The sequence below is a fragment of the Xylocopa sonorina genome, chromosome 11 (assembly GCF_050948175.1).
Source record: "Xylocopa sonorina isolate GNS202 chromosome 11, iyXylSono1_principal, whole genome shotgun sequence".
Lineage (NCBI taxonomy): Eukaryota > Metazoa > Arthropoda > Insecta > Hymenoptera > Apidae > Xylocopa > Xylocopa sonorina.
Window position 1 is genome coordinate 3,175,306 of NC_135203.1, and position 25,942 is coordinate 3,201,247.

General features: G+C 35.0%; 4 protein-coding genes across 19 annotated transcripts in view; 3 read left to right on the forward strand and 1 right to left on the reverse strand.

Annotated features, from left to right (window-relative positions):
- LOC143428891 (dexamethasone-induced Ras-related protein 1) overlaps positions 1–9,766 on the forward strand; it is a 44,827-nt gene extending 35,061 nt beyond the window's left edge. For both annotated transcript variants that reach the window (XM_076904152.1, XM_076904151.1), the window contains 3 exons: positions 7,627–7,816; positions 7,946–8,156; positions 8,577–9,766. In XM_076904152.1, coding sequence (XP_076760267.1) covers positions 7,627–7,816; positions 7,946–8,156; positions 8,577–8,789 — 614 coding nt within the window. In that variant the 3' untranslated portion in view covers positions 8,790–9,766. The remainder of the gene's footprint in view (positions 1–7,626; positions 7,817–7,945; positions 8,157–8,576) is intronic.
- LOC143429400 (uncharacterized) overlaps positions 1–25,942 on the forward strand; it is a 381,903-nt gene that overhangs the window by 331,888 nt on the left and 24,073 nt on the right. The window lies entirely within an intron of this gene.
- LOC143428881 (protein C10) lies at positions 13,509–14,206 on the forward strand. The gene is made up of 3 exons (XM_076904136.1): positions 13,509–13,702; positions 13,778–13,954; positions 14,047–14,206. The coding sequence occupies exons 1-3, from the start codon at positions 13,663–13,665 to the stop codon at positions 14,178–14,180; spliced, it is 351 nt and encodes a 116-aa protein (XP_076760251.1). The 5' UTR covers positions 13,509–13,662; the 3' UTR covers positions 14,181–14,206.
- On the reverse strand, positions 17,350–25,911 carry Lqf (epsin homolog lqf). 14 transcript variants are annotated; one of them, XM_076904942.1, is made up of 17 exons: positions 25,582–25,911; positions 25,243–25,339; positions 24,402–24,453; positions 22,807–22,896; positions 21,137–21,229; positions 20,786–21,044; positions 20,497–20,696; positions 20,378–20,426; positions 20,120–20,282; positions 19,898–20,027; positions 19,774–19,806; positions 19,476–19,563; positions 19,267–19,394; positions 18,684–18,978; positions 18,430–18,606; positions 18,114–18,134; positions 17,489–17,673 (listed from the first exon to the last, which is right to left on the reverse strand). In XM_076904942.1, exons 4-16 carry the CDS (start codon positions 22,828–22,830, stop codon positions 18,118–18,120), a joined length of 1,656 nt encoding a protein of 551 aa, XP_076761057.1. In that variant the 5' UTR covers positions 22,831–22,896; positions 24,402–24,453; positions 25,243–25,339; positions 25,582–25,911; the 3' UTR covers positions 17,489–17,673; positions 18,114–18,117. The 14 variants fall into 14 exon arrangements, with proteins under 14 accessions (XP_076761043.1, XP_076761045.1, XP_076761046.1 ...); XM_076904928.1 differs by lacking the exon at positions 18,114–18,134 and having other exon boundaries at positions 17,350–17,673; positions 25,582–25,910; XM_076904930.1 differs by lacking the exon at positions 18,114–18,134 and having other exon boundaries at positions 17,350–17,673; positions 22,807–22,925; positions 25,582–25,910.

Consider the following 25,942-nt stretch of genomic DNA (forward strand, 5'->3'; position numbering starts at 1 on the left):
CCATTCTGGTATCTAATTTATAGAGAAGTTGTTAATTTCAAGCCGCGTTTCACTGCGCACAGAATAAATGTAAACGGTAAACGAAGTCACGATCAAAACTGAGTCTACTTATAACATCACGATCGCGCAGCTGAATGTTACGTTTTCAGGCCGGTAAATTCAACGATGTTTACCATGTCTAATCATTCTCGTTTACCGTGATTATGAAAACGGGACGCAGGCGTGTTTATCTTCCCATAAAATATCACCCAAGACGCCGAACGAGCGTGCTACTGAATTCGCGCGAGTTATCAATTATCGCGCGAGACTAATTACGCGCAGCGAATCGCGCGATAAATAACATTTAAACAAACTCGGCAGCGATTACTACACGATTCGTGCGGCACGTGCGAATTAAAGCCGAGCGTTTTCACCTGGCGGAAAGTTGTCTACCATGAAGAATATCCACGAAGATCGAAGGAACACGGGGTATGCCTTGCCAGCGCTCTGAATAATACCGCTTTCAGCGCGGCCAACTAGATTGGGATTTGAATCCCGGAGCGAGTCCCCGGTTTCTCCCCCTTTTCCCGTGGATATCGCATTAATACCTCGCCATCCATCTTCCCACGGAAAAACGTCGGGGAATCGAAGTTCAAGAACATTAAGACGCCCACATCAGTCGAGGAAAACGAGTATTTAGCCAGCAGTCGCTCTATTTTCCAAGATAACAAAGTTTACCTAGCAACGTTGCTATTCTTCAGTCGATTGCCATATCTTCGCTTATTAAAAATTACGACAAGTAAATTGAATCGCCGGCAGAGTATCAGAAAGCACGGGAAACAATCTAACTTCGCTTAACAGATGAAAAGCGATTCGAAATTTTACACAATTATATAAAGTATGAACAGAGGGTGGATAGAATATTCGCAATAGAATTCTTCAAAAAGGTGAGACTCTGACTGTACTTGCAACTATTTAAATGGCAAAAAAAGGAAGGGAAACGTTTGAAGGCGCACGGAAGATCTTCCGGAAATCGTGGGGTGTTTGGCAAATTTCAAGTTTGTTCTACTCAGGCAACTTGAAACGAGAACAGCCGCCGTCCGCGAGACACTCTTAGTAATTTCAATTAACAGGGTAAATTTGCAGGGAGCAATGTCGCGCGAATATTCAAAGCATCCCGCAATAAACTGCCTCGTAAAACGCCGCGAGGCCAAGGCAAACCACTGGCACATCCAATTGAAACGTACAAAACCAATATGCGTGGGAAACGGCACGATATATAAATTTTAATGATCGCACCCGACAGACTATGGCAGCTGACCAGCTTTGCTATTCGTCGTCCGCGTTCAAGATCGTTTCTGAGGCAATTAAAGTATAAGAATGCTCCCCCTAGATATCCATATTTTTGCAACTTTCGTTACTTGCGACGATCGATGCTTAAAACGGTGATGGAAATAGAAGAGATGGAAATATGGTAAAAAAATCAATTAAGCTTCCTGTCATAAATTAAAATCTTCCTTGGATCTTGATTTAAGATCCATTGGCCAAACTACCCTTAAAGATATTTACTGCCTACGGTTCTTAACCGCGTGAAACTAAAATTGAAAATAATTATAACTTCTCCCAACTGATACACCTATATTTGATCATTATCAGCTCGTTATTGCTTATTGCTGAATATCTTGTAAACCTTCGTAGACGTTCACAAGAGATCGAGAGATCGTAAACCGAGATCGTAGGTAACACATGGCACACGCGACGACTAATATTATACTCTACATAGGAGGCAATACGATAAGGGAATATTGTCAAGCATGGAACAAGCGTGGTAATAACGTTAGGAAGCCAATTCCAGCGAAAGGTTTCGTAGATAGTATCGAAGGTCGAACGGAAAGTGAAGATCTTTCGTAAAAAAGAAAACAGTACACGACAAGTTGCTGCGTACAGGAAACAACATAGCGAAACTAAACTGTAAGACAATATGCGATGACAAAATGAAGATTCTCGTTGTCCAACGACGTCGAAGCACCCGAGGAAATCGAACAAAAGGAAGCACAAAATAAATCGACAAAATCCGACTTTGAACCACGTCAAGGAAAAGTAGCCGAAGATTTCTGGGACGAAGAAGAAATATCGAGTTATGAACCGGGTAAATGAAAATCAGGCAAGCAAAAGGGAAAGGCAGCGTAAATGAAATTTCTTTCTCGCGATTGAGACGAGAAAATAAATCCACGGCGAACGAGCAAACAAGGATCCCTGGATCCTACCTTGGAACCGTGTTTTAATAGGGGGAAAAGTAATCAAGGAGAAGGTTGCAAAGCGTCAAGAAGTAGGTTCGAGGAAAAGAACAATTAGCACGGTCGGTGTACTTGTTAGAGCGGATGGATGAACGTTTTGTGTGCCGGACCTGGTTCTCTGCCTGAAAAATTGGATCTCGACGAGTTATACGAGGGCCGCGTGCCTCACGGGCCTTCGTACAAGAGACGAGGACGACTGCGATGCGAATATTTGCGGAGCGACGCATGAGCGCGCCGGCTATGTAAAATAGGAGAAAAAAGGAAAAAGGGGGCTTGGTTATTAAGTTGGCCGAGCAACTACCCTTAGACAGGCCGGCATCAAGATTACGCGGCACGAAATGCCGTTATTAAAGTCGACCCCGAGCCTATGATTGGAAACCATAGGCCACGGTTACTGGTTTACGCTGTTACATGTTTCAACTTATAATAATGCCCGTGCAAACGTGTTACATCGCGAGCGATTAATTTTCACGTCGGATAAAAACGATTCGATGTTATTCAACTGAGGTCTGATAGCTCACCCGACGAATACTCCGCGCGTAAAACGGAGCAAGCTGAGAATAACGCGGTGGATTGCACCTTGTGTCAGGATGAAATAGAGGTAAACCCTTTGACGCAACGTAGCATTCCTCAATAAGACGAAATTGAAAGCCCTTAACATAGCTGTACGTGTTTCAATAATCCGACGCTGAAAATCCTTGACGTAGTCCTACGTATTTCAATAAGCTGGAACTGGGTGATCTCTTGGATATTCCGGCTCCACACATTCTATTCCTCGATCAACTAAACCTGAGATCCTTTAATCCACGAATATATCTTGTAATAAACTAAACGCGCGCACCTTTGTTACGGAATCATGTATCCCTTGGAAGGACGGAATAAAGTCGAAGCGAATAGGTCCAAGCGATAAGGACTAAAATAGAGAACTGGTGTGTCTTCTATCTCCTGTGTGCCAAAAAAAAATTCCAAAACTCGGCAAGGAATATCAAACGTGAGAAATTGCTGGTGTAAAGCGGAAGAAGCACAATACGAAGCAAGGACAGTGACCCGAATTCGAAAACAATGAAGCCGCTAAACACGGGGGAGAGACTTAGCGAGAAAAGGGGGAATTCCTTATGATTCGGAGATGCGACGTTCACGTCATAATGGCTGACACATATTTCAGCAGAGCGAAACAATGGCGACGACGCTCCTCGCGAGAAAATCAAATATCCTCGCGCAAGGAAGTATGTCGATAAAGGCGACCAAAGGAGATTCGTTTTCGTCAACGAAACGGGAGACCAAAACGAACAGAACGGGATAGCGTTGTAGACTTCAGGTGAAATGGAATCTCCCGTTGAAATCAGTTTCCACTGTTTGCCACGGCTAACCGTTTTACTTGGTACTTTCAGTTGGCCTCGCTCCGTCCCCGGCTCAATTGATCATGATTGTCCGTCCCTATTGTAATTAATCGCGATAAGATTTCGTTTTAATTAACTTAAGAGCACAGCGTTTCGTTAAAGGGATTTTTCACTCGAGATCCTTCTTCCTCTTCGATTGTCTTTCACTCATAAATGGATTAACCCGTACGTCCTTACTGTTGAGCAAATTCATCGAGTCCATTGTAACCACCGCTCGCATCAGAATTCTCCGTAATGTAAAATTCGAAATTATAAAATTCCTGGTAATGCAATTTTTCTTCCTTCCAATAGGAATTTTCCATTTTCCTATTCGTCTCATTTTTCATTCACGTAAAAAAAGCATGGATAAAGTAGATTGTTTTCATCACATTCTTCAAATGTACCTCAAGCTAATTTTATCTCGTCCGAGCTGTTCTACTATTTACGTATTAGATTATAACATTAAATACGATTCGTAAATAAAAAATTTTAATGTTTTTTATTAAAACAGAACTTAAACTACTGTAGAACCAAAATCAGACACTTCATATCTTACAATCTAATATTTTCAAGTCATTGTTCACATTACATTGAAATAAAATCAACTTCAGAATAAACCATTCCGATACTACAACAGCGAAACAGACGAGCCTCTCGCTAAGTACCTAGAAATCCATAATTCATAACGCTTACAACTATTCGTCGCTTTCGAGAGTCGACGTTCGAGCCTCGAAATGCCCGTAACAAAAAAGTACAACCACTCTGACAGATCCTGCGATGAGGAGATTTAAACGACCATCTTGAACTCTCTTAGATTCGCTCGTAGGATCTTTTCGAATCTTTATATTTCTTAGGGCGCGGAATTGATAGCTTCTCGATAAAAGTATACACCGAGCAATGAATCGTCGGTGAATTTCTTGGTTATTCGCAACCAAACGAGAAGAAAAGTTACCGCGACGGCAAGCCGGAAGTGTTCTCCGCGGCGCTTATCGTTCGCCCGCAATCTGTAACATCTACACGGCACCAGTTCGATGGAGTACGACACGGGTTCCAACTTTCCAGTAGCCACTAGGTAGAAGTTCTATTTGGCACGATAACGATTTCCTTCTCGGCGCAACCAGTGGTCCATTGAAATCGTATATCGGCGCAATCACTTTCGCGGCCATTCGCGTTCGTCAGCCCGACACGCCGATATTCAATCGAGACGGTCACGGTGGTATCGACTAGATTGGAGCGTAACATTGGCTTAACGTTGATTTCGTTCGGCTAGTCTGCCCGCGTGCGAACGCGAGCACACTTGGAGAAAAAACTAAAAAAAATTGGTAAAGGCTGATAAAAGTTGTTACGGATGATTCGTGTTCGTTTCCGCGCAAGTGGGACGAACGCAACTTAAATTGAAGAGCGCAACGGGCACGAGCGAAAACAAGTTTAACTTACATTATTTTCACGAAGAAATATTTTTCATGTCCACTCATCTATCGTGACGAATCATATCATACCATCGTCGACAACGTTATCTTACACGGAAATGCAATCGCGTTCGAGGCGCAGTTGTAACTTCACGTCGCGTCTGTTTGATGCTTCTCGTTAATTTTGCAACATTCCTGATCAAGGAGAATCGTTGACTACACTGCTACATTATACACGGTTGCAACCGTACCGAATTGTTGCACATTACTTCAAATGTAATCCGAGTCGTGTAACTGTTCCACCAGAAAATTGTCTCCGAATGCTGATGGAATAAAATATTTATCCTGCCGTACGTTGAATAGGATGATCCGGAAACGGGGTTTGAAAGATACATATAAGATGAACCGAACTATCCTCTTGGAAACAGAAAACGATAGGATCGATTTGACTTTACTCGAATTGTTCTCACATAACTAACAATTCGTAGACACGTTATTAGAAATTTAATATATCTAGCATATCTTTCTTCCTCTGAAATAAAATACCTCCTTAAGAATTTTCTATATTCAGAGGCACTCTCGGATAACAAGGAACCATAGAATTTCCTTTCGTCTTACGTGTTTTCCTTCGTAATTCCATGTTTTCCTTCCTTTTGCATAACGTTTTCCCGAACGGATTACCAATTGTAACTGTGTTGCGTTATCGTTACAAAGGACACCTGTTTCTTGCTCGAGAAAATCGATTACTAGAATTCCAAGAAAACAGTGGCAAAAGTGTAATTAAAGCAACGGTTGGCTTCAAACGAAACGGAATAACAGATTTATCTGGACGACCCCACGTTACGTATACAAGTCGGGCGTTCGCAACGATTTTTCGTCTGGTCATCTCACCTCCTTTTCGCGAGGCACTCTTCCGACGCAAATGCATAGAGGAAGAAAAGATAGCAAAAGAAAGCAGGAAACGAGGTAGCTGACGTCCCGGGGTTGAAACAGCCGGAATGCGAAACAAAATTCAGAGGCGGGGCTTGGGCCGTTCTTCAGACTCGACGTCCGCGGAAGCACGTAGAGAAGGCAACCGTAACTTGAAAGCCGAAGGATATTTCAGGATTTCACGACGCCACCGTTAACAAAGTTCCGCCCAGGAGTTCCGCGGAAATACATAAAAGCACCTAAACGCGAGAATCGCGTTTCGTTTTTACGTTTATCCGCCGTTGATCAATGGCACATTCCGGCTGCGTTTATAATCAGGAATAACAGAAAGTTTTACACGGTAAAAATTGAACATGGCTATCCATTTCGTTGCTAAACAAACAACGGTATGTTGTTTAGAGAATTTACAAAATAGCGCTATGAGATGGTTTCCTGAAATTCGATACTATTTAGTAAACAACTTCTTCGTTCTTTCAACTTGCACTTCTGAAAATTCTTCGCGCAAAGCGGAAGATGGTAAATTTGCGAATTTTTATCGCCACGCTACGTGTTTAGGAAGCTATAAAAGACGCGAAGGCAAGAGAAAAAAAAAGAACGCTAGGAGTAGTTACATTGTGATTTAAAGAACTGGAACAAGGTCCCAGAGTGTTTTTGTCATTTTAATGACACTGTTGCCGAGGTCGTAACCTATGCGAAACGCCCACGCGAACTTTCTCCCGGCGAACCCGAAAAAGCTCTGGATCGGAGGCCATCTGCTTTCTCCGTTGACAAACGAGCCGATCGATTTCCCGGCGCCAGTTCCTTTTGTTCCACGAGGATTTTACACCGAAGAGAAACTCGTTAAAACTCGATCTACGAGCTGGGGACCATTCGAAATACCAGAGTACGATGTTCGACGCGATAAAAATAAGCACGCTCCGATAAATATTCATAAAACCTGGACGAGTTGCATGTTGTAGTGCTCGTCGATGATAAATATGCAATCCTTCGCATGGAATTAATCGAGAACGGTTTCAGTAAATTTATATAACAGTAAAAAGATTTGAAAACATTTTTTTACGGACAGTTACCGCGGTAGTTACGCTTACAAGTTACAGAGGAAAGTAGAAGGTACCATTTTTTGTCTCCTTTCCGGTTAAAGAACGTTCGAATAGGATTTAGCTATTCGCGGCAAGAATCTAATTCCTTGTTTTGTATAGTACAATTTATAACCGTGTACTTTTCTCCCGTGTAGGGCGACTTACGAAACTGGGAAGAATGATGCGAAAATAGAACTGGCCCGAGGCTCAACAGAACTCTGAATAATTTGCATGCGAACGAACAGAATGTTCGGATAAACGATACTGGGGGAAAGCTGATGCTATTCTTTATTTTTTTTTTCTTTTTTTGCGCGCGAGTTTAAAGCGCTTTGTAATACAAACGTCTTCGCTTCCATAAGGAGTTTCGATAAGGAAGTTGCGACTATTTTATACGTGGCATTAGACAGGGGTTGTTAAGAAGATTTGCATGATCATTCGTAACGAACGCCCGTCCTGACCTCGTTAAACCGACACGCTACGAATATTTTTTCTCCTCCAATTTTATGGAACAAGATTGTACATTTTCATGCTGAACGAGTCGTTTGTAACGCAGGAGACCTGTTCGTGGTGGTGTTCAGTTTGGACTGTCGGGAATCCTTTGAGGAAGCTATCAGACTGCGAGAATCGATCCTGGAGACTAAAGTGAGCGCGACCCAGAGCGCCACGAAGAGCAGAAGCAAGAGTCACTTCAATTTGAAGGTTCCTATGGTCATCGTCGGGAATAAATGCGATAAGGATGTAAAGTACGTGGGCTGGTACATTTCTATGCATCTGCATGAATTCGTTAACGTAGAGAAATGTAATCGCGTCGATGGTATTTCACGGCTCGAGGCGTAAAGAAGATTTAGAAACACTTTGCGCGTATCCCACAGAACAGTTACGGTCGAGGAGGCAGAAGAGTATTGCAACAGTCAGGACGACTGCTGCGTCTTCGTCGAGGCATCCGCGAAAAGGAACTACCACGTGGAGGAGCTTTTTTATCAGCTATTCGTGGTGGCCGGCTTACCATTGGAAATGGCGCCAAATCATCACAGGAAGGTCCCCCTGACTTTCGGTTCTCCGACTATGCTACCACCATCGCAGGTAAAGAATCGCGACCATTGTTTTCTAAATTTTATTACAATTTCTAAACGATCGGGCAATCCCCTGTCGCTTGCGCTGAGTACCTTCGAAATCGCATGTAAATAGACTTCAATTACATACTATTAGATTAGCAAACGATTAAACAGTAATGAGAGGGCAAACTGTACGATCGATTATACGATCAGAATTAGATCGAATCAAATATACTATCCAGCTAACATTGTAATCATCTCGGCGGCAAGAAGTAAAGTGCGAAAAGACAGCAAAGAATTTTTAATTGAGCGTTTGGTGCACTCGCGAGACGAGAGAGTCGGAGGAGCGCGTTCGTAGGGTATATCAGCCGGAAACGGTTACAGTTTGCCCTGCGCGTCAAGTGGCCCTTTCTTACGAGTCTCTAAAAGAGCGACAATTTGTTTCCAGCCGAGACACAAAGCCACCTTGAGTATAAAGCGACGCCTGAGCGATGCTTGCGGCGTCGTGGCGCCCAACGTGCGCCGACCAAGCATCAGAACGGACCTGATGATCATGAGGACGAAAACGTGCTCCCTGGCAGCCGGGAATGAGAACAACGCGCCGGGATCGAGGATCACCCTACGCACCTCCGACACCAGAAAGACGTGCTCCATTCAGTGATATCACACCAAGCTCCTCTCGAAACTGAATTTGAAACAATGGGTCTAGATTCGGACGATGATCCTCGCGAACGAACACGATCCTCCCAAGCGAGACGCAAAAATTACCGTGACACCGTGTAACAAGCATTATTCTTTTTACTTCTAGCAGGTCGTTTGGCAAACAAATGTTTAAACGATGTTAATTATACGGGGAAACAGAGAAGTCTGCACGGTATCAAAAGACGTAAACTAATCTTGCGCTTCTACTTTAACCAGGGAACTGTCGCGAATAACGAAAGTAACACGGGCAAAGAATCGTGAGTGAGGATCGTCGATGAGAAGGAACGTTTAAACCGACCACGCTGCTCGCCTTAATTAATTGAAGGAATAGCCCTAGCATAACGTCCCGGAAGTAACAAATATATTATTAAATTAAGGTACAATCGACATCGATCGGGAAACGGGGGTAGGGTTCCACCTAATTGCGACTGGAACGAAGAATAGATCGTTCTCGCGATAACTTTCCGAGCTTTTTGGTGCGCTATCAGAACAGTCGACCATTCGTACTCTTGCAATTACACGAAGCAATTAAATCTTTTCCTTTTCGTTCAATCGTCGCACCGAGAAACCTGTTTCACCGAGCAATTTTTTGTCTTAAGATCCGAGGAACGAATAATTTCAACGTCTCGAGACGATTTCCTTTGAGATAAAGTGATCGAATATTCCTTAGGACGCCGTTAGCGTTTAGCTGTTGTAGCGGTTGCCGAAGTGGTCGACTGTTCGTGACACTTGGATTCTATTTACGCATGATTGTCAAAGCCGATACGAACCAAATATGGTATACGTGTATATAGTTAACTTATTCGTATGAAATGAAATGGCACACCATTATACCAAGCATGTATGAACATTCGATGCGTGGATCAATCACAAAAAAGCTTCGAGTCACGTTGAATATCGTTTCTCCTTCCAAGTATAAAACGATCGATTTAATTTTAAAAAATGTTAAACTGCGAAATTATGAACTTTCTGAACAGATAACAGTTTCGAAGCTTCTAATCTTCGAACTGTATTAGATTCATACGATCGGCTGTGCGCCAATAACAGGAACAGTTGGAATACTTTCGCCTCGCAACAGTACGCATACTTACACGTGGCTGTTCAAGTATTAAATACTCATTACTGTACTAATCAAAACGCATGGAAGCAAAATATGTACGAAAGACGCATCTTTACGCAAACTCACCTCTGATTTTCGGACCAAAAAAAAACCAAGTTTCGTTCTCTTGTAATAAATGCGTAAACGATACCTACACGTGTCTTTTCATTCATCACCATTAACACCTTTCCATACTTCCTCAGAAGCAATTAAACGACCGTAATCGCGAATTCCTAAAGCAATAATCTTTTTAAAATTTTTGCAAATTTCCCTATCTAGTTTATAGACCGACAGGCGCAATCTTTCGCTCCGTTCCTCTGTAGAAACTTCTCTTAAAAGAAAGCTCGGGATAAAATCTTACAAGGTTACGCTTTGAGGGTTAAAACTGCAGCTTCTTATCTGCAGTTGGCCATTTTCTTTATTCTTGGCTGTTCGCTCGAGTCTTCGTACAAGAAGAGCCGATATCTTGGATTAATCTTTCAGAAGATCCTGGTGCAGCAGTTCTCAAACTGGCAATAATATTTCATTTTCTAAATTAACTAAACTTACGCATTAGAGACAACTAAGCATTAAATTCGCACTATTTTTTCTTCTTTTCCTAAATATTCAAACCGCTTTAAGGATAACTGAGAAATTTTTTTAGCTCAAAGGCGGTGGAAAGAAAAATTGAGAGCCACTGCGAACAAAGATTTCATCCAAGAACGATCTCTTATGCAGACATAACATCGCTAGAGGAGGAACTTGTGGAAAGATTTCAGTTTCTACTCTAGCTGATTTATCCCGATTAAATGCGCCGATATCCTTAAAAAAGAGTCTAAATTCAAAGTAAAGGGCAAAGAACTAGAACAAAGGTCGAGGGTCGATGTACCGTTGATGCGGCGTTGGCTTAAGTATCGAGATTCAAACGGTGAAACTCATTAAAAGGAGTTTCAGTACAGAGAGGACGAGGTGACCACAAAATTCCAGACGCGTGGAATGTTTAATTAAATTCCTCCAAGAACTCGGAGAATTTCGAGGCGTCACAAAGCTCGTACATCATACGAGTACCTCCTCTATCACTGGACGCATAATGTAGACGGTACAATAATTCTTATCGTTTAGCGATTGATTCTGATTTCTCGTTGTTGTTCGTTTTAATTAAACCGCTGCCACTTCGATAAAAAAAATCGTACTTTCATTTGCACGGAACAACCTGTTGTTCCACCATTCTATTTCCTAGCCTTTCGTGCATTGTTTGCGTTCAGTGATTCACCATATCGACACGGTTTCTCATAAAGAGACACAAGAAATACTCGCAAATGAAAAAAATCGACAAATAAACCTTTATTATTACACGAGAATCGTGTAAAGTGTAATATTGCCGACCACGCAAACAATGCCACTTGTCCATACATAAGTACAGAACGTTCAATCATTAGATTCTTGTTCTAATATTTTGTAATGTTTTTGTTTTAACTCCTTGCCGTACCATTTAGCTGCACGAAATCCGAGCTCAAGCGAAACAATCACAATAGAAGTTGACGTACGGGTATCTGTTATATAGCTATATGCATTTGTTTCTACGAGTCTCACTCTTGATATTCATATTTAGGTCAAAATTGTTATCAGGAGTCAGACTCGTCAAAATACGGCAAAGGATTAATATATAATTAATTTCTTCTGGGTCCTTAGCTTCATATTTTCTAGAAATCTTTTTTACAACTTTATCAATTTCTGTTGTCCTGTACAAAAAAATAAGAATATCATCTACATATGCTACCAGTATCGTTTCACCTTCTTGTTCATAGATGCAACCTTAATGACTTTAATCCTTGAAATCCATAACTTATGAGAAAACTAATTCTTCATCCCAGTTTCTACTGACTTCGTCTATTCTTTTTCTTGTAATCTTCATCCTTTGCTTCTACTTCAGCTTCTCTCAGATTACTTACTGCTATCTTGACTCGTGACATATATGAGGATATATTTTCCTCACTTGTTGTCTATAACAAGCTCCATGCCATGTGTACCATAAATGACATTAAACTTTCCATTCAGGCTATATGTATCATTAGTGGTATACTCTGAGATATTTATTTAATTCGCTAAGAACATATACTTTATAACAAATTTAAGTCCGCAGAATGTATTTTCACTAAAAGAATATGATATACCATGTGACAACTATACTGAACAACATAATTACTTATAAGTTGATGATACAATGAAATATCGTGTGAAAATATGTCAATTTGTAGTCAAAACATCAAATAGCTTGATTGAAAAGTCAAGCATAAACGACTTGACACGGAACATGTTAAATAATGAAATATGTACATTGGCGACCACTGTAGTGGCGGCATATCCTTTTGCTACCAAGTCTAAAGAATGTGACATTAACGAGGAAGGAAAGCAGTAGCTTTTTAGTTTTCAACCAACATTCTTACACAATGAATAGTCTGCAACTATATCATGGTCAATCATTGTTATACCTTATCGTTAAATAAAATTTTCATTGTGACACTACGGTTTCTTTTAGTATATCAACGATTTATTCCTAAAGTACCCTTATAGCAGTATTTTATTGTCGTTTGCAAAAGAAAATGCCTTTTGCACTGTACATTGATTTCCCGGGGGAATGACTTTTCCTAAGGCATAATCTAATAGCCCTTTAGCCTTCAGAAGCTACGAAACTTATATAAATAATTTGTTAGAACAAATTATTTATATAAGTTTCATTTCTTGCACTACTACCAAAGATTTTTCGCAGATTTATGCGAGCCACGTGTTCACTTTTAGGTTATGGATTTTTATTAAAGAGAAATAAACAAACGTTAAACAAATATAAGAACAAAATAAATGTCGAAATGCACGTATAAATTAAATATAATATCTGAAAAGTTCACGCATATGCTCACGCTTCACCAGACTAGGACAGAAAATAAAAGTCAAACGTCACATTCTTTGATGACGCAACTTAACCTAGATATCGCCAATTTTAAATATATAACTTCTGTTTTAAAATTGCGTAAAAGGAAACAAACATTTATAAGAAGCAAATTTGTTCAGACACTTGATAAAATCTTATTTCTTCAGTGTATTATTCCTATTTTTAAACACACACACGCAGAGTAAAAAAAAAAATGACCTCCCTCCAACACGTTAAAATCAGTACTGCGCGACCGACGGTGCTCTCTTTCCCGCGCAACGTCGTGCGCAGCTTCCTACGTGTGCATACGCATAACAGCAGAACACCGTAACATTTAAATTATGAAATGTACAATTCTATACAAAGATTTTTGTACCTTTTTCATAAACTGGGGAATAGCTATTGACATTAAACTTAAAAACTACATATTGCATAAGTATAAAGAAAGAATTAAAGAACTCATTATATTAAATCTTATTGATACTATTAAGAAGTGTGGAAAAAAGGAAATAGGGGGTGCTGCTATTCCACAATGGCGAGCTGTCACTGATTTTGACATATTCCAAGTGAATGCTAACAACATAACCTGTGTTTATGACTAACAAAAACAGAAAAAAAGTAACTATTTAAAGAATGAAAAGAAGATTGTTTACAAAAGAAATAAATAACATATGTTTATAAAATGAAACACTTCCAGAAGAAGTAAAAAGTTTTACAAAACAAGCATTTTACCTCTTTAATCTATTTATCTAAAAGATTAGGTATAATTCAAGTTTATTCTGTCATTTTCATTGCACATTTAAATTGTACAAAATTCTTTTTACAATGACTGATCTACCTGCCTTTACTCCAGATATTGCAAAAGGTATTTAACATTTTTACTATATAATTTTGGAATACTGTTCTTATCAATTGTGATAAACTAAAAAATCTCTTTTAGCTGTCTTAACCGATGTTTTAACAGCACTGAATACTCCAGAAAATACTCAGAAACTAGCAGAAGCGAAAGAAAATTCTGGAAATGAAATGCTAAAAATGATGCAGTTTATTTTTCCGATTGTTGTGCAGATTCAGATGGATGTTATAAAAAATTATGGTTTTCCAGAAGGACGGGAAGGTAGAATGTTTACTGTTTTTTTACTTTAACAGTTACAGTTAACTATTGTATGAAAGTTTTTTTAAATAATTTATTACCTTCTTAATTTATAGGTACAGTTCAATTTGCACAATTACTAAGAACTTTAGAAAGGGAAGATCCTGAAATAGCACAGTTACATAGTCAAGTTCGATCGTATTTTCTTCCTCCGGTTACTATAAGTTCTTCGACCGAAGCATCTTTATAAAATAAAATAATTTACATGTGCATATATATTTTTGCTTTGTTCTTCCCTCTTTCCTAGATATAAAAACATACAAATTGTTTACTTATACTATCTTACCATCTAATTTCATATTCCATACCATTTTAAAAAAGTTATTTAACTTCGTAACTGAAAGTAATAGGATTTACTATTTAAGTGGAATTTTACAATTATATTCTGACATCATTGACTAGAATTAACTGTTAAAAAGATATACAAGGGATTTTCAAATTAAATATTTAATCAGAAAAATTAAAAATTTTTACATTTATTTGTATAATAATAATAATAATAATAATAATAATAATAATAATAATAATAATAATAATAATAATAATATATAATAATAATAATATATAATAATAATAATAATAATAATAATAATAATAATAATAATAATATAATCTACTAAAATATATAATTTCATTCATAAATGTCCTTCAAATTTTCTTTGCACTTACACCAACTCTAAAAACTAAACAGTGTTCCAGTGTTCGCGAAAAAATAAAAGTCGTATATCTCATAGAGTTATAGAAAAATAAATAATTTTTATCTCCATATTACAAAACCATATCTTATTCATTTGTTAAACTGAATGAAAAATATCTAAAAATATATGATAATAGTAAAATATTAAATATAATAAACACAACAACGTTTTTTAAATAAAAGCAGAGTAGATAATGAAATTACTGTAACTTCAACTTTGAATTAAGTAACATGAATCCCATGATATACAATTCTAATCTCATTATTTCGCGAACGCCTGGATAAATATGTATTAAATATACAATTTTAATCATATAAGCAAATATGTTGAAATGCATAATAAAACAGAAGTTATTAATTTAACGAAGAATAATACAGTTGGAATTATTTAAGCAATGTTCACTTAGCAAAATTTTAATCGTGCAATTCATGTCTAATTTACTTAGGACAAGCAGACAAATACAGTTCCCCTTTGCCAATCGTTAAACGTATGAAAGTGTTTTCTCGTATAAAATTGTAAAATGCCTGGATATAAATTTAATAAGGAAATGCTGAATTCACACTTTAAGACTATCAGCAAAGTAGCTGTTTAAAAAGTCACTAATAAATACATTAATTAATTATTAACAATCACCTTAACAAAGTGAATAGTACTTTCCTTCTACAGAGTCGCAATGATAGCCTTAAAAATCTGGTAAATATTCACAATACATATAAAACAATAAACTCAGCAATAATATCCCCGAAAAATAGAAAATTACTAAGAGGATATTCAAAAAACTTTTAGATTTTATTTAGAATATTCTACACTTTTGAAATATTTAATGAGTGTAGAAGAAAAAGACTTGACAATTGGGGAACGATATGCTGTAACTTATTTACAATCTCTTTTCTTTATATAAATCAAGGTACAATTGTAAATTGTTTTGCGTACAAAGAAAGCTAATGCACTTCTTGTTACACCTTTACATTAACAGATTATCTTGGTTCATTAAATCTGACAGTCGAACAAATAAAGACACCGCGTTAAAGAATTTCTTTTAGACATTTCTAAGAACACCCATAAAAAAGAAACAGTGTAACCATCAGAAATTGATGGTCAATTTTCGTGAGACAGTAGATTGCACAGATTTCTCATCGATAGAAAATGCATATTTAGCTACGGCTGTGTTTGTTTGTCTGCAGTGCATAAGGTCTACGCAAATATTCATTGGTAACCATCCAAACCAAATGCATTAGATTTTGTAACTAAATTTAACTTGTACATACGTGTGTGTGTACATTAACGGCATTATAGAAGATGATATAATTACTTTTTCATCCATAAAACCACTCTGTTGTCTCGTCTGCAAGTAATCCAAGGTGATATTTAAACACAATAAACTAATAGCAAACGACATATTGCAGTACTAGCATACATCTCTTGTTAAGATGAGTTAATCATAAAAGAACATGCCACAACACGAATATCCTTTTACGAATCACAATCAATACATGTTACGTTAAACGTATAACATAAACCAAAGAACCCTGTTCGATATAATATACTTTTGTGAACCACCATATTACAGTCTCACGATCTCGTTAGCTGTAGAAAAACATGTATGTATATAAATACAAAACAAAAAAAATTATCTTGACATTGATCTATATTTTATAGTCCACAGCACGAGGAAAATCTTATTCAGTGATTTCCCGTTAAAAATTTATTAATAGCACTTAAAAAATATACTACAAATGGAAAAAGGTCTTTATAAAATTTAGTTATACCTTGGGAGCGATTAAGCGTTCAAAATTGAAATATATAATCTACATTTTAGAGTTTCTTTTTTTTTACTTCATTTGTTTATACAGGGTGTTTCGTTTAAACGAGTACGATGGAATATTTCTTAAGGTAGTGAAGTCTGAAAGAAAATGTTCTTACAAAAGTTATTTTATATTATATTCTATTTTTATAATGAGATAGATGGAGAAAGATTTCAAGATCAAATTGTTTTTTTTCTAAATGGAATTATATATCTTTTCCCTATGGTTTGATAGAGAGTTTTGAGACAAATTCAACGATGTGCTACATATTATTCTGATTACTAAATCATAAATAAGAGACCATCATACCTTATGCCTTTTACATTAATAGCTTTGATTTTGAATCTTCTTCGTACAAAAGAGATTAATAATAGAACAGAATAATATCATATAGCAAATCGCTGAATTCGTCTTAAAATCCTTTATTAGATTATAGGAGAAAAAATATATGACTTCAATTTAAAAAAAATAACTTGATCTTGAAACCTCCTATCTAGTTATGAAAATAACATTAATATCGTACATCAAACAACTTTCGACAGAACATTTTTTTTAACCTCAATACTTTACGAAATATTCCACCATACTCATTTAAACGAAACACTCTGTATATTATCTTCCCATAATAAACAGTCCTCAATCACCACTGATACACAATAAAGCATAAGTAATAAATACTTTTATACAATAAAGAGAAGTAGAAATAAATGTTTCATAGATTTTTTAATCGACACATAAGAATAAATTGTTAATTGCATGCTTGAGAATTTTCATCAATGATTTGAATGGATTATACTGCGTTTTCTTCGACTTCTTCTTGTCACAAGATTAAGATAAAAAAAAAATCAAACACTAAAACGTTTGTAAAAATAAACATTTGACTTTAATCAGACATTGTCTGTTACTTCTTTGCCATTTGTATCCTCGAATAAAGCTATTTTACTCACAAGCGAGAAACTTATACCGTACAGGGTTACGCTAAAAATCTCGAATACTTTTTAGACCACAGTGCTCTTAATTTTCGACTGACATCTTCAACAATAATCACCACGCTACGAGAGGAACGGATTCGCAGTAGTAGTTGTATTCGCTACCCAAGGATCTTGTCGAATCTGATTGATTGAAGGACGGGGTGGTGCTGTTGCCGCCGCAAATGGATTTGCTGAGTATGATATGGTTGCTGTAAATATTTACTAATATTAGTCTAAACGATTTAACTGTAATAACTAACATGTTCCGTTCCGTGTGCTCTACCATCAGCGGTTCATGCGACACATTCATCGATTACTAGTTGATGTATTACATACAAGTACAAACAAATAAATAATATAAATAAACGAACGAAGAATAGACGAACAGGAAACGTAAATAAATTATCCATAATTGTAAATAATCAAACCGAAAATAACACGGTACGGAATATGTTAAATATTAATTGGAAAAACATAATTCAAATTTCACTTTTACAACATATATAATATTATTTTTAAGTTTTTAATACATCATCACTTTTCGTTGCAAAGAAAATCTCTAACAAAATGCAACTTCAATACTATAATCGAGCACAGCATTTGATCCATGCACTCATGCTTTATTACTGATCACTTTGCGAGTACTCACGAATTTATTTCCAACGAAATGCTGTTTTATAGATAAAATATATTACAAACAACGTAATAGATTATCAGTTTGTATCAAATTTGTATTCAATAAAAGTCGTAGTACTTTCGATTAAAATTATAGTAATTCAATCTAACCGTAACAGAACGATTTTTAAGATAATTTTGATACACATACATATAATGAGTCTTAATTATATTAATTATAATACTTAGTATTTGTATTTTAAAGTTATATTCTAAATCTTGTGTGTATATAATACTTGAATAAGTATATTCTAAATAATACTAATAAATATTATTTTTAAAAATATCACCTGGTGGTGTAGGCGTTGTTGATTTAATCGTAGAAGTACTGACAAGATTATCAAGATTAACAAGAGCAGAGTTTTCTCCAAGGAACGATTGCGGTGTTTTCTTAACAGCTCCTGTACTCGTTGGAAGAGTTTCGGCTATGCTCCCCAAATCAAATGGATCTGGCGATAGTGTACTTCCTGCATGATAAATATTTAGAGATAGAATAAGTATAAACATAACAGTGAAAGAATAACAACAATTCACTAATAGATACCGTTATTTGCAGTTTGCAGACTAGTTCCATGCTTATTTCTGTTAGTAATTATATCGAATTCATCTAAATCACTCAGTGGACTGACTGCAGAACTGTTCTGATTTCCAATAGCGAAATCGTTGAGACTAGGCCCAGCACCGTTGAAACCGTTAGTAGTTGTATTGAAAGTAGAGTTCGAAGTTGTAGGCAAATTGAATCCTATATTCTGCGGTGATTGTGCTTCGAAACCAATGTTCTGCGTTAAAGTTGGATTGTTGAAAGATGGAGAAACAGATGTCACACCTTCCCGACCGGCCTGAATTATTTCGAAATAACCGCATCAATTCGTTATAAATATGGATAAATATAGTAGAAGCGTAGTTATCATTGTTAAATCCTTTGGATATTAACTGTGACCGATTATAGAAATTATTCCTGTTTGTTTACAAAACGTTGTTGCGAAACATTCTTCAAAAAAAGACACGGTTTATAGTCGAAATATTTTTTAACCAACTTATAGTAGTAGTAATTGTGTAATGTCAAGCCATGGAAGCTTATACTTTTTGTTCAGTACTGGTGATAGTTAAAAAGAGAAACGTATTACCTGCTTTTTATTTGCATTTGCTTCAGTAGTAGTGGTAGAAGGTATTGGTGACCAAGGATCTGCATTAGGTGAAGTTGTAACTGTTACAGGCGATGATGGGGGTGCTCGCCATGGATCAATCGCAGCTGCTAAAATCAAATTATAAATTGATCGCCATAAAATTATAGATTACGTTTCGTACCTGACAGGATTTTTTCAACAAATCTTACTTGGTCTTTGAGACGGAACAGGAGTCCATGGATCTACTGCGGGCGATGTACTACTTGTTGTAGGAACACCCCATGGATCGTTCTGCGGCTGTAGAATTAAAAAAAACACATATCTAATAAAAATATCTCTTTAACAAATTTTAATAAAATATAAAATGTTTGTTTTTTGCAATTAAAGGAAATACACATTTATCTGTAATTAAGATACCTTTGTCAATAAGAAAATGTGAAAATCTTTCCAATATTTAATATATTACAACTTAATAGACGCAATGTTTCTTGAGATAATGAAACATACCTTGTATAGAAATAATTGAGACAAATCCAAAGACTGTTGTATAACATGCAAAGAGTATACGACATTGTGTTATGATGCAATAAGCAAATACACAAACCAAACGAGCATTTCTTAAGTAACATACCTGTGGTCTTGGTGGTGGCGGCGTAATTGGTACACCCCAAGGATCGGTCTTTACGTTGTATCCACATGCTTCTTCCAAATTTACATCCAACAAATCTAGCATATGACTTTGTTTCTCAGTTTGCGGGGCTCTGAAAGTAATAAATTATTTAAATTATTTAAATAAGAAGAGACATTAAATGCCTAACAATTAAAAGACAAACATAAAATAGTTTCTACTAACTTAAAATCTTGCTGACTTTGACTAAGAGCTAGTTGCAGTCTGACATCGTCGCTGCGTCTTCTTTGTTCTTCCTGTTCCGCTTCTTCTCTCGACATTGCCAAAGCTAATTGTAGTTGTAATTCTTCTTCACCTACCGTTTGTGGCCTTGCAGCTTCCAATTCAGCTGAGAAATGCATGAATTTCAATTAGTCAGTACATATGCGCATATATTAGCAAAAAAATTTAACAAGTAAGCTTTTAATAAATATGTGTTCATACGTCTAGTTGCAGTTTCGGATCCTAGACGACATGGTTCCCAATCCTGAAACTAGACCAAGAAAGAACTATTGTTTTAAAGCATTTTTATTATCATTAAATATCTTGATTTTCATACTTACATCACTGCTCACAGGTGACATAGCATCTAAACCATCACTACCAAATCCACTAACTGATTGTGCAAATCTTTCTTTTGCTTTCAGCGCTCTAGCTCTCTCATTTCTTAATCTTTCATCATCTTTTAATAAGGCCACTAGTTGCTTTGCTTTTTCTCTCACATTTACACCTTGGTCCTTAGACCCTTCCATATATTGAAAATCTGTAAAAGGAATAAAAAATTAGACTTTACTTAAACCATCAATATAAAATATATTAAAATTTTATATTACAGAGGATAAAATTATTTACCTTTCAGTGTTTGGATGGCAAAAATATTTTCTTTGCATTGCTGTGCAACTTTTTCTGTGCCTGTTTTAATGAGATATTCTAAAAGAACTAAAGCTTTGTACACGTGCCGCCAATTTTTTCCGTGATCATTTAGTCTCTTCCATAACATTTGCATAATCTCAGTGAATGCTACCACATTATATGTTAAATCAGCAATTTCTGCCATAAGTGTACTGCTTGGACCCCATGGATCATTGCTGGTAGCTTTACGTACAGCTTTCTATGTACACAATAAGTATTTAATTTTATAATAGATATAACAATTGTACAAACAAGAATAAAATACAATATACTAAATTACTACTTAATTACCTGAGCATTGCTATAATTATGAGCAAGATTAACAATATCTCGCCTAATACCCGCCAAATTCACCTGCATGACGTCTTGACCTTGTCTTCTCATCTAAAAGATTATCACTATACATTACAAGTAGATAGTGATATTCATATTTCTTTTAGAAGCCCATACTTATCACCATAAGCATTCACATTAATTTAAATTAATTTTAATATAGACTAATAGTTTAGTATATAACTGAAACATCTGTTACATAAATTACACTTACTTGAAAAAAGGTTCTAAATAAAAGCTAGTAATAAATATGGGCAGTTGTTCCATACTAAAGCCATGCGACTAAATATGCATTAGTAAAAAAGCAGAAAACTCATCATAAAGTGTCTTTATACTAATCTACTTTTACCAAATCAACGTATTGCTACTTTCTATTTGGTTAGTGGTAATATGGATGAAAGTAGTTAAAGTAAAAGTGTGACTAATACAAAAGTAAAAAGATCCACTGTAGTGTTGCTCTTTCTTCTAGAGATATGTGACATTATATTATAACTTAAAAATTATTTCAGTAATTGAACCCCAATAAAAAGAATGCAACAAATAATGCAATAAATCATTTTTTATATTTCTGTAGAGAGTCTCAGGGTGGGTAGTACAGAAAGAATAAAATCTTTCACGCAATACTTTATTTCTAAGAAAATGATCAAAAATTATTTCTCTGCAAATTAATTTAAGCGCCCCTATTTCAAAAATTGCAATACACTACTTATTTTTCTTGTACTTGATAGTAAAACATATGCAATAAAAGAAACTGTACACTTTTTTGATAATTTATTTAACTTAGTTATAAACTGTGGGAATCAGTAATGTACAGAATAATTTGTAAACTGAGAACAGTTAACTTTCCAACTCAATTTTCTCAAAATCAAGACTTCAAATAAACAAATTTTATTATACATTTGTGATTTATTTTTGTGTGCAGAATAAATATCTGTGTAGTTGTATTGCCCACTACGGAACACGCTAAATATAAAACTCCAAAGCAGATTAATTTATTTTGAGATGTGCCTATATAAATGTATAAACCCAAGATTAAAAAGTTTTAATGAAATCAGTATTTTTATATTGTACACTCTTATATATAAACTGCAATTTGTATTATCATGATAACCCATTTTGAAAGAAAATTTCCTCCACAACCTGTCTCATAACAAATGTTAAAAAAATACTTTCACATAAAAAACTTAACATTAAAGATTTTTTATAAATAATGCTTGATGCAATACTAACTTGCATAATGTGTGCAGAACTTATTATTATTCTAAAATTTTGCAAAAAATAAAATATGAATGATTTCAGGTATGTGCAAAAATCTTTGCTAAACACTATAATTCTTGTTTTCTTTTTGGTATATATACAGGGTGTTATACTATTATAATTAATTTAGTTATATGTTCTAATAATATAATATTTTTTACATCCGAGAAGCTTCATCTTTGATTCTTTTTTTGTTCCTAGGACAAAAGCATAAGTGATTCTTATAAACATCCTGTATATTGTTAATTAATGTGGTTCGCAAAACATTTATCTACATTATTTGTTCTTTAAACATTTTCTAATGATATAATTGATTAGTAAAGTAATAACATTTGTTATTCTGTTAACTGTGGTCAGTTAATGAACTTTACCTTCTGCATAGCCATTGTTGGCATATGAAATATGGCTGGTGTCGTTGATGAAGCTACTTCTTGTCCACAAATATAGAAAACTCCCAAACACTTTTCGAATCACACAATAAAATCCTAAACTATTAGATAGTATCGATAAATAAATAAGAAACATTTATTACATTTACCTGTCAATTATGAATGAGTTCTCATTTAATGTGTAAGGGATAATACAACTAATTGGGGGCACTTTCAATAGAATTTTAAAATGAGGATTACTATAATTATTATGCAAATAGATATTGCACAGAATACTGCATTCTTTGTTTTTCTACTGTATTATACATTATAAGCATATGAAGCAAATACATATACAATAACAATTTAATATATGCAATATTACTAAAAAGTTCTGATATAATTTTTACTATACTGTATAAACAATAACATGATAGAAAAATGTTTATGATAAAGTAAATAGGCACAACTCATGTTTATTAGTAGATAAGAACACTTGTTTTAGCTGAGGATAGCTTTTTAAAAATATTTTGTACAAGACAGTTTAGTTATAGAAACATTGGATTGAAAATAATACCATTTTTTTTGTACGAATAATTAATATTACAACCATAGTTTACAACCAACAGTAAAAAAAGAAGAAAAATACAAGGTATTCATCGTCTCAATTTATATGAAATAATTATTCCATGTGATCTTCCTTTTTACACATTTAACAATTACATAAATGCAATTGACCACCATAAGAAAATATCCAAGACTTGAAAAACTTTTGTATATTGCAAATATATTTGTCATTACAAAAATAATATTAATAAAACTTTAAAAAGAGGAATTCGAACTTCATCGATTGTTGCTGTCAATATTGTATTTCGAAACAATCCTTTATTTATAATTGATTCGATTTTCACCACTAGATATATTCATGTGAACAATATTAAATAACAATTGGAATAAGTATTTGTATATAAAAACTAATAACTGTATGTAAAAAGAGATTATATTATGTAAACAAAAATTATTATCATGTAAAATAAAAAACACACACTGATAATATAATATAAATCAAGGCCTGGCATGGCTGCACATAATAATGTATGCAACAAACTTAAAAGAAACATGAAAAGAATATAAGATTATGAAAAGATTACGAGCTTATATAATTCCTTAAAATATAAGTGTGATTATATAAAAAATTGTACTTCAATTAATTAAAAATGAAATGAAATCTCTAAAATTTTGTACAGTCTATATATCATTTGTATTGAAAACTGCTGTAGGCTTCTGTATACAAGCCATGCCCTTTAATAAAGCATTCTGACAAGACATCAGAGTTGCAGTTTTTATGTGCAATATTAACAATATTTATTAAAATTTTCTTATTTCTGTGACACGTGTGAGATACTCGATTAATCATTAAAACTACTTCTTTATAATAATATCTCTTTCAAGCATTTGAATAATAAAAGAAATTAAAATAGAAATCAATGAGGAAAAAAGATTTTATATTGGAAGAAAAAACAAATTGAACCAAACACTACTCTTTTTTAAAAAACAATAGGCTGCATGCAATGATGAGAAAAAATAAAGCTACTTACGTTGACGAATTGGAGAATTCAAATTCCTGCTCAAAAAAGCTGTGCTATTAAACTGAAAAATAAGAAAATATTGGTTATCTGCCGTTTAACATTGTCTCGCTTGTGTCTTATCTTATCACTATCTACGTGCTACATAGCTTTTACAAAATAAATAATAGTGCTATGTATGCTTTAGAAACTTCTTATAAACTGTTTTTATGTCACATGACAATTTACTTTAATGGAATTATTTACATATATGTATACTGTATGTACTTCTATTTGCATGTATGTTTAGCATTGTCATTATATGGTTTCCTTAAGACATTTAGAAGGTATTATAACTATGAAAGAGAGAATGACCGTGAAATTATTGATTCCTTTTTTCTATATGAACTTTATTGCTTTTAATAAACTCAGAATGTAAATGTCAACAATTTTGTGTGGCAAGAATCATAATCATGAAAGTAAAAAAAACATTATATTACATTTACACATAGACATATACAAAAAAAATTGTCAATATTACAGTGATATTTTCGTAGAAAATATTAATCTTTCACATTCTTTGAATACGATAAACCAATGTGCTGTTTTCATTTCTTAAAATATGCATATAGTATCCATTTTTGTTTTTTTTTCATGCATAAAAGAATCCATCACTTAACACTTCCTTGCATTGTTTGAAAGTTTAAATCGCCCAAAGCCATCGACACACGTACGTGCGCTAAAATGACAATGATACTTTACACGAACATCAAATGATCATCTCTCCCAATAGATTTAAAGGAATAACGTCGTGGAACATGCACAATTGTATGGGCTATCTTCTAGGCGTAACTAACACAATAGATATACGTACACTGACTTAGGTGCAAGGCTAATCCATGAAAATACGTGATATGTCAATTTCGAAACTCTATCTATGCTTTCTCATGCTCGGGCGTGACTTCGTTATACTGCATTTTTTTAAAATCCGTTTCGCGTACAGGTTAACATAGAATGAAATAGAGGAAACAGATTAATAGAACGGTGCATCACAATTGGAACGTTATTAGAATACTAATAAACCGCTGAAACCGAATTAAACTTACATACTTTTTATCCTACAGGCTATAATATACCATTTCTAATTACGTACGTAACGATAATCTGTTTCTATAGATTTAATTTCGAACCGAACGTGGAACATTTTACTCACCGTAACGTATATGGAAATTTAATGTACTATATAATTTAAGTCGAAATCAAGGAACAAAATAACATAAAACAGTTATGACAAATCCATTCACAGACACTGACGAATTAGAAGTTACGAGGCAAGATGGCGCTAAAAAATATTTCCTTCTCCACTGTTTTTTAGTCCGTGACGATCGCGGGTGTTTAACATTCGATTCACTTTGTGAGACTGATTTTAATCCAGTCTGTTTATCAATGAATATACATTAGCTCGGTGAGGAATGCATTAAGCAACTAATACGCCACGCGACAGTTTTATACAAACGAGAAATTTGTCAATGGACAGTTGTTTCCCTATTTATATAACCTGTAGGCGAGTTTAC

What these genes read in the sequence shown, in the direction of transcription:
- LOC143428881 (XM_076904136.1), top strand. Translation starts at nt 13,663, where the DNA reads ATGACTGATCTACCTGCCTTTACTCCAGATATTGCAAAAG. An exon ending in TACTCCAGATATTGCAAAAG is followed by an intron (nt 13,703 to 13,777) that starts GTATTTAACATT and finishes AATCTCTTTTAG; the next exon opens with CTGTCTTAACCGATGTTTTA. An exon ending in TTTTCCAGAAGGACGGGAAG is followed by an intron (nt 13,955 to 14,046) that starts GTAGAATGTTTA and finishes CTTAATTTATAG; the next exon opens with GTACAGTTCAATTTGCACAA.
- Lqf (XM_076904931.1), bottom strand. Translation starts at nt 22,830, where the DNA reads ATGCCAACAATGGCTATGCAGAAG. An exon ending in ATCCGAAACTGCAACTAGAC is followed by an intron (nt 20,283 to 20,377) that starts GTATGAACACAT and finishes TGCATTTCTCAG; the next exon opens with CTGAATTGGAAGCTGCAAGG. An exon ending in CGCCACCACCAAGACCACAG is followed by an intron (nt 19,807 to 19,897) that starts GTATGTTACTTA and finishes GTTATACAACAG; the next exon opens with TCTTTGGATTTGTCTCAATT.